Source organism: Glycine soja, chromosome 17 (genome assembly GCF_004193775.1).
Source record: "Glycine soja cultivar W05 chromosome 17, ASM419377v2, whole genome shotgun sequence".
Lineage (NCBI taxonomy): Eukaryota > Viridiplantae > Streptophyta > Magnoliopsida > Fabales > Fabaceae > Glycine > Glycine soja.
The window spans coordinates 29,147,789-29,157,140 of NC_041018.1; the positions used below are offsets into that span (position 1 = coordinate 29,147,789).

A 9,352-nucleotide genomic window follows, 5' to 3' on the forward strand; every position below is an offset into this window, starting at 1 on the left:
AAGATACAATCTTCATGCATAAACACGTTCTAAAATACTCCTTTTGGTGAATAAGTTTATACAGCTACCAGTCCTTTCAGACAATTGAAAGTCAAATCTAGTCCCACTTCTTCAGTGGGACAATCATATCTACTAATTAGATTGTGTAGGAAACGAATTATTCTCATGAGTTTGTCACTTACAAAGATGTTCTTGCCAAGAGTGAAAATGGAGACTAAAATTAACGATAGAACCTAAATAAACACGGCCATATGTGCTAGTTTTACACTTGTGTTTCTGACCTTAAATCATTTTTCGTACTCATTATCTTGAAAATTGAAAGAGAAAATGGGAAAAAGGCTCCACTAAAGTGAAATATCTAAAGTGCACAAGTAAGGTGAATTTTTTGTCCATTTAAAATTAAAGTGTGTTGTGAACTTTTTACCCTCTTTAATTCAAGAGAGGATATTATACCCTTTAGAGGAGCCTTATCTAAAAAAGGGACTTTCAAGATTGGCAATCATAATCAAGCTCAACCATGTTACCAAATACATGAGAGAAAAAGAAAAGAAAAGGAAGCAAAGAGAGCCACACACCTTAACTTCTGAGGCAAATATATAAGAAGAAATGAGCTAGTTAAAAAGGGATGTTAGTTTCAATCTCAGCAGTGAAAATGTCAAATAATGGGGAAAAATAGTTGCAATGGTCATCATGTATATTGCCAAAGTCTCATAAAATTGTATGTTCCTTCTTGACTCAGTAAGTTAGAAACATAAAGAATGTCTTGATCTAACAATTGTTAGGTTGTCTGGCAAATTTCTTCTATTTTTTTTATTTTTTTTCCAAAGTTAAATAAAAGTCTTATGAAGCAATGTAAAACACTGCTATAGCCGTTTTGAGGCTTTCCTTCTTACTATCCTTTTCTTCTTTTATGACTTAAAATGAAATCATCATCATCGTCGCTCTCTACAATTCTTTTCTTGGCTTTTATGTCACCATTTTTGGATGTCTGTTGTTGCTTCTGGGAAGTTTCAGTTTTAGTTGCTGGCTTTGATGGCTTAACCGGAGTCCCTGTCCGTAGCTGTTTCTGTTTCCTCTGCTTCTTCTCAAATGCTCTCTTAGCTCTTTCTGGAGACAGCAACCCATGCTCCATTAACCTGCAAATTGAAGGATATATGCCTTAGTTTTTAATTTCTGAGCAAGTTTAACTCTACACATTGAAGTATATTATATTGCATAATTGTTTAAAATGCTTAATGATCCCTTCAATTGAAGAAAACATTATTTCATTATACGCTGCCAATGGAAAAGGCACCGTGATCAATATTTCCCTGAAAGTTTTGCATGTGATGGTGGAAACAGAACATGTCTTTTGCATATTTCAGGGAAGAGTGGTAATATTGAAGTCATGATGAAGTGAAGTTCTGTCAAATTCTAGACTATGGTATTGTGTTATATTAGAACAAAGGCTAAACTTTTTTGTATGTAAATCCAATTACTATCAACATTTCATAGATTTACCCATTTTTTCCCCATCAAATCAGGCAATGAAGATAGACAGTATGAGTATTCATTGTCCAACCAGTCTTATTGTAAAGGTTTAACAAAGTTGCTGCCCTTTTCATTGTTGGAGAATATTTAACTCTAAATTAATTGTAGTTAAATCCAGAAATTCCTATGTAAATAAAAGAAAAAACAAAAGGGAAGATTTAAGCACCAGAAAATAGATCTAACATACTTGACTGTTAGGACAGAAAGAGCCATGACAAGTACTATAGACAGATGTACTTGTGTTGTACTATAGGACAGGAGCAAAATTCAATTGTTAAATCCTAAATTACAGATTCCTTCCTTTCCTCATAATTAATTTAGTAAAGGATGACCTTTGTACTTGTATAGAGCATGGTTACTCAATTTACATGATATGAAAGAAAAAAGGATCAAAAAAATTAAATTGAGGATTAAAATTTTGGAGAAGCAGGTGTCAAGAAAATGAAATATAATGGAAAATACATGGAAATATACTTCCAACATTATGCTTTACAGTAACCAATGACAGAAATTACAAATTTCAAGTACAAAAGATCTTGCCATAGGTCTACAAAAAGACTGATCCTCCGGTTGACACATTTACCGAGATACCAAATTCCTTTAATACTGTATGATATTCTATTATGATATAGTCAATCAGTTTGTCAGTCAATGGTTAGGGTAATCCTGAATGGCAATACTGGAAGCTGCTTTGTCTGTCACCCTTGAGCAAGCACACATGTAACAAGCAGATACTCAGTTGATAATGTCATCAGCAGCATAAGAACAGAGATCATTTCCATTTGTTTCAAAAGTACATTAACAAATGGAACCACATATAATTATTAAACTCATCAAAATGCAATAATGCAAGTGACATGAATAAATTATTGTAATAAACTAAAAATATTGTCAATTCTGAAAAGGATTACAGAATTTGCTGAAGCAACTTGGTGGCATAATGGGTTAGCTCATATAACTCATAACTTTCAGCAGCTTTTTAGTTTAATAAAACAAGGTTTAAAAGAAATGTTGGAACTTCTCGTATAGTATATGGGTCAAACAAATAAGGTATACTTTAAAGAAAAAGAAAATGCAGTGTCTAACAAATAAGGTCAAATATGAAATTGCTTTTATTTTTTTTTCTCCAGAAAAACAATTTGATTTAAACACATAAACAGGGAAGCTATAGAGCAGAAAGAAGTTTTATTTCAGGAAGATAGGAAGAAAGCAGATCACAAGGATATCCAGGTTGAATCACTCTCCTGTAGTAAGCATTTTACTGAGATCCAGGCACAGAATGCTCAAACACAACAAGGTATACAAATGCAGAAGACATTCCAGAGACCTTCACTATAGTTTCCAGTTAGGAGTGCTTATAATATCATCATTAGTTAGCACCTATAAATTAGTTCGAAAAATGGAGATGATTTATGCGTACGACTTCTACCCTTGTTGAATCGGACAACCTAAGCTATAGGACGAAAAGAGAGAGAGGTTTTCCTCAAAGAAAAGGACGTCTAGGGTGGATATCAAGATTATAAGATGGTTCAAAGAAAGGATCTTAATCTTGGCACAAAGCGTCTTCAAAAGAATTAGAGGGTAGAGGTACATTTCATCTAAGATGTAAAGAAAGGATGCTGCTTTGGGTGCTTGAGATTTGGCCGTAGAAGAACCCAATTGTATGCAAGGAACAGAGAACTACAAAAAAGTAATAGGAGGTATTTAAGAAAGGTCCCAAATCTTGTGATTGGTCAACAAGTGTGTAGCGCTAGCATTAGTGCAGGAAAAATGAATAACGAAATGGCACCACTAGATCACGTAGCAAGTAAAAAATACTCATACTGTTACATTGCTTATAAGACACTAGTAACTTATAAGAGTCACTGAGCTAAAACTTCAAACTGGAACCTATGACGAGATTGGAAGAAACATTGCTTTCAACTGATACATGCATCCTTAATTGAAAAGGAAGGTAATCCCTTCATTGTTATTTACTACAAATGTTAACAGGTGATTTAAGACAAGAAAGGAAATGAGTTGTTGAAACTCTAACTAATTCTTTTATTGTAAATAAGAAATAAATTGGTTCCATACTAACATATATGTATAATACTTCCAGTCCTCCAGGATATGCAATAATAACAAGTCAAGAGCCAATTGGACAACAGCAGAGCAAGATGCCTATCAGTCAAATCATTAAGGAATAAAGGATTCTGAGAAAAAAGAAATGTTTCATTCAATATCTTCAGATCTATGGAAACAAACAACCATTTCTATGAAGTGAAGTAGGAATGGGAGTACTGGCAGATGCTCTAATGGTTTATTATCAGTAGCAGCCGAAATAACAACATGAACAGTAACATGTAGTAGTTTCTTAATTAATGTGGTATGAGTATTGTTTGGGTAAATAATTTTTGTTTATAGGGAAAAAATTCGTTCAGAGATATTTAAATATATTCTAACATCAATGGGTAAATATATATATATAAAAAAGATAAATTATTCAATTTGGAAAGTCTTTTAAGTATAAAAAATTTTCAACTATTTACTTCATATATACTTCCCTCCTTGACCAGAAAAACAAAATGTCAAGATTCCCTCATTCACAAAAAAGAAAATCTCAAGCTTCCCTCTTTCACCAAAAGACCAAATTAAATCTCAAGCTTCCACCAATACTGCTTTGAAACAATTGACACCATATATAGTCCCTACTATTCTCTACTTGCATGACTCATATTATTTGGGTTCTACCCATAAGATCCAATTTACTTTGAATCTTCTGATCAATTGTTTATAGTGTTGTGAGGTATATATCCGTTATGATCAATTGTTTCAAAGCATTGAAGGGGAGCTTGAGATTTAATTTGGCTTTTTGGTGAAAGAGGGAAGCTTGAGATTTTCTTTTTTTGTGAAGGAGGGAAGCTTGACATTTTGTTTTTCTGGTCAAGGTGGGAAGTATATATGAGACAAATAATTGAAAATTTTTTATACTTAAAAGACTTTCCAAAATTAATAATTTATCATTTTTTTATATACTTTACACATTGATGTTAGAATATATTTAAATATCTCTCTGAAACAAACTTTTAACCCTATAATACTATTAACAAAAATTATTTACCCAAATAATGCTCATACCACATTGTTTAACAAACTACTACCTGTTACTGTTCACGTTATGGTTTCTGTTAGATGGGAAAGAATGGGAAAGGAATGATACCTTCTCTAGGGATGCAAATGAAGACCAAAGAAGTATTTATCAGTAGCAGTATAACCTTGTCAGTAAAATTAAGGTACTAAAATATAAAAGATTTTAAACACTAATTTGTTTCAGAGTGATGGTTAAATCATCCTATCACCCATTTAATTACTGTAAGCAAAGTATTAAATGAGAAGTAGAGGCATCTAATGCCTTCAACACTCAGAAAGCTTTTAGTTCAATTTGCTATAAGTAACTAGAAGCCTTATATGGAGGATATACAATTATTCTCTGTTTCATTATAACAGAACAATTGTAGTTGTTAACTTATTACATAGCTATTGTGGATAAGTTAGCTTGGATACATGCCCAAAAAAACAGAGCAGATATCATTATTAATCTATTTTGCATACCCATTGCTTGAATTTGTATTTGGAGTATGTATGGTACTGGTACAAATATTGACCAGAAAAACTGACTGAAACTAAAACTGGATAATATTCAGCTATAAGGAATGTCAAATCAGAAAATTATAGCTAAAAACAGAGAAACAAAACAGGAAAGAAAACCAAAAAATCTAAAAAAGAAAATTAGAGATTAAGGATGTGTTTGATTTCTATTCTCAAAAACTTATTATAGTTTTCAAAATGCAACTAAACAGGGTTTCTTAGACAGTTAATGGAAGGTGGTGAAGGCACAGAGCAGACGGGTTGAACAAGATGACAAAAGAAGATGATGATGATAAAATATATCCTAGTTGTTTTTTTTTAACACTTGTTTTCGAAACAATTTTCAAAACATGATGCATTTTGGATAAAAAATTGATTTATGACTAGTGCAGAGTTATTTAGAAAACAAATTTTAAAACCAAAAAGAGAGAAGAGAATCAAATAGACCCTAACCCTATAGGATAGTGCACACTCCTCCCCTAACCAAGGTCACCTCCATAAACAAATTTTATGACTAGTGCCCTCACTATTACAATTCCAATTCTTCTCCTCCAATCTTTCTCTTGCCAGCTGTCTAGTCTATTAGGCTTTTTTTTTTTTCTCTCTTCCAACTAATTTCTACATTCCTTCATTACATTCTTTCATTGTATTTCCATCCAGTTCCTTTATTCTTTTTTCTTCTTCTTTCATACACCAATTGGATTTTACAAATATTTGTCCAAGTTTTGTGTTCCTTTCCTCTCCCTCGGTATGCAAGGGTTTATGGTCCATCAGAATCCAAGCAAGATGGCTCAGAAATTTTGAAACACAAGACAGCATAAAATGAAGATAACTTCAAGCTGCAATGGTAAAATCTGAAACAAGATAAATGAATTTAAAGCATATTTCTTGAATTTACATCACAGGTTTTAAACTGGCAATTTCATGCTACCAATGTTCATTCATGGGAGTGAAAATGGTGGGTAAACAGCTGTAAGATTGAAAGGATACTAACCAAAATTCTGCCATTTCACTAGTTGGTATCTGTTTTGACAATGACTCATAGAAAACCCTCAGGGGTTCTTTCTGTCAACAAAACCACAAAGATGCGATAGAGTTGATTACTATATATGAACATTAGTTTTGTAATTCCAGGAATTAAATGCTATGAGTTCACACCTGTTCTGGAGGATCATGTTTCTGCCCAGGCAGACTGTAGACTTTCTTCTCTCTCACTTTTGTAGTTGTCTTTGTTACTGTTTTTGAAGATGACGATGTCGATTTGGATTTGACCTTCAAATGTGTATCCACAAAAAAATACCAATTAGACACAACCATCCTAATCAAAAATCACACAATTGAGATATTAAAACATATGGTATATGGGCCAGAATTCTATGCAAATTATACAAAAACAGGTTCATATCACAAATATGTGCAAGGGAAATCAAATGCAATTGCAATAAATAAAGATGTATTATTTGAATTTTGAACAATCCACAAAATTCTGGACCAACTTCCCCAATTAAGGACATCACCTTTAATTTCAAGCAGCCAGTGAAAACCCACCTAACACATTCATAATTCCACACAAATTGAAACTACCCATTTAACATTCCAATGATTCCAATTCAATAACATAATCCATATGGTCAAAACTGTGCTCAAACAACACAAAAGCTCCAACTTTAAAATTCTCAATTGTGAAAACTGATTGATAATAATACCTCAGACTTTGTCACAGTTGAAACAGATTTCATCTTTGAATCAGCGGGGAGCTTGCTTGAGCTTTCGACTTTCTTCCTGACAGCTGAAGAATCAATCTTTCCCTTGGAAGAGCCATCTGGGGCACTTGATTTGAGCTTCACAGAGCTGCGTATGGTCTCTGTGGCCATACACGAATCTTAACGCAAAAATAATTTGAATTTAGATCAGATCTGATTAACCCTTCCTTTGTTTTTCGGTTACCCTTCTCAATTTTCATTCACAGTTGCACTATTCCATCGCCATTTATGTCTTTCTCGGTGAATATCTCTCTTCTCTTCTCTTGTCTGCAAAGATACGAGGAAGAGAAAAAAAAACTGTTCAGATTTGCCAGTTAATGTTTGTTTAACTGCCATGTTCCTAGTGAGGGATAAGCCCTTGGTTTTGGTTTTGCTATCCTGAACCTAAAAGTATGTGATTGTAGCCTTTATTGGAAAGACATTTATACCCTTTTATCAGGGTTTTGTGTTATTGGAGGGGGAAAGTTTTGAGGGAATGCATTTTTTTTTGCTTAATACATGATCTCTTATTTTATTTAAGATGCTCAATTAAGTCTTAGTTTTTTCTACTATGCAATTAGGTCTTTTAATTTTTAAAATTGGTTCAATTGGATTCTTTCTGTCAAGTCAATTATCGATTAACAAACCACTCATACATGACATTTTCTAATTGGTTGAGGTGTAAGTGTAGTTGTTCTGGGTTGATGTGCCCAAGCTCCAAACACACTTGAGGGAGAGGAGCGTGATCGCCTTGAAGGCCCAGCCAATAGGGGTGTTCGCGGATTGGATTGGATCGATTTTGAAAAAAAAATCATACACCTCATCTAATCATTTCGATTTTGTTAATTAATCATCCATTCGATTTAGTTTAAACTTTTAATTTGATTCGATCCAATGCAATTTAAAGTAGTTTGGAATAAATCGATTTTCAGTTTTGATCCTACTTTTATTTTTTTTGGAAAATATTAAATAAAATGTAAGACTTATAATAAAAAACAATTTAAAATATCAAATATTATACTTATGTCATTATATAACTAATAATATAATAATATCTATGCATGTGTGTGTGTGTGTTGGGGGGGGGGGGGGGGGGGCGTGTGTGTGCGCGTTCGAACTCTGGGATACTACTTGTTTGTGTGGATGCAAAATCTACCGGCAAGTGCACCGGGTCATCAAGTAAATAATTAAAACAGTGTGAAATGAGTATCGAACTCAGGGAACTTGTTCATTTGGTAAAGGTTTGTTCAATAATCAAGCATTTGCAAACAGAAATCATGATTGTGAATGAAAGTAAAAGTATTTTCTATTCTAATTACAAAGCAATAAACATGAGCAAGTTAATGTGAAAACAAATATCTAAAGGCGTTGGGTCCTCTTACTGACCAAATTGATGCAATTAAGGATGTTTCTCTAAATAAAGATGTTTCTGTGTTCTATGCTGAAGGCTCAAGTACTAAACACCGATGTCTCGTGAGTTTAGCCTAATTCTAATTAAACTTCGTTCGCAGATGTCTCTTGTTGAACTTAGCTTAATTGAACAACTTTATGATCACATCATAATAAAAATTAAATCACCGCACTCCGTGTCCAGACATACGCTAACCTAATCCTGCTCTATCAAGTTCTAAGGAGACAATACATCTTTCAATGCTAAAGCCCCTAACAATACACACATATGGGTGATCAAGCTACAAGCATGCAATAATAAAGTACTGATAGAAACAATGAACACATAAAACAACCTTAATTAGATAGGGAAAGAGTTTACATCAATTACTCAGCAAGAATCCCCAACTGAGGATTTAGCCTTCCATAGCAAGGAAGCTCTTTTTACAATGAAGAAGAGGAATTAAGAGAAATTGCATGCTTACAAAGGAGTGGGGATGTCTCCTCCACCTCTAGGAATATCACAATCACTCAAAAATTCACAAATCTTCCTAAAAGATCAAAACTAGGCTTTTTTGCTCTGTTCTTTGCCTCTGTGTATTTCACTCTTCAAGCTCTTACAGCTATTTAGCCCCCTCAATTCAGCGCTCTCTCTCTTTTATGCTATTCCAGGCTTAAAAAGGGCTTACTGACCTTAACGTCGCGCTTAGCGCGAGTAAGTGAATTTTCACTCAGCGCCAAACTCGCGCTAAGCCTGGAAGGTGACAAACGACTCACTGGGCGAGCTGATGACGTGTTGAGCATGTACCTGCGTGACATATTCCCTTCCAGATTCCTCCTATCCGCTAAGCGTGTTAATGCCTTGCTTAGGGGATGACACTCGCGCATTAAGCTCGCTTAGCGAGGCATCAACTTTAACACTTCTTCAAAATAACTCCTTTTTGCCTGAAATTGAAGAGAAATTGACATTAATTCCATACATAAGGCTTCTACTAAGCACAGATAAAAACAAAGCAAAATTTATTTACAATCCTACAAAAAGAACCATAAATTAGGGGAAA

The 9,352-nt window shown here is 33.8% G+C and overlaps 1 protein-coding gene across 1 annotated transcript; it reads right to left on the bottom strand.

Moving 5' to 3' along the window:
- Nucleotides 1-660: 660 nt before the first annotated feature.
- Nucleotides 661-7,257, bottom strand: LOC114392118. The gene is made up of 4 exons (XM_028353154.1): nucleotides 6,867-7,257; nucleotides 6,319-6,432; nucleotides 6,155-6,225; nucleotides 661-1,136 (listed from the first exon to the last, which is right to left on the bottom strand). The coding sequence occupies exons 1-4, from the start codon at nucleotides 7,032-7,034 to the stop codon at nucleotides 893-895; spliced, it is 597 nt and encodes a 198-aa protein (XP_028208955.1). The 5' UTR covers nucleotides 7,035-7,257; the 3' UTR covers nucleotides 661-892.
- Nucleotides 7,258-9,352: the final 2,095 nt, after the last annotated feature.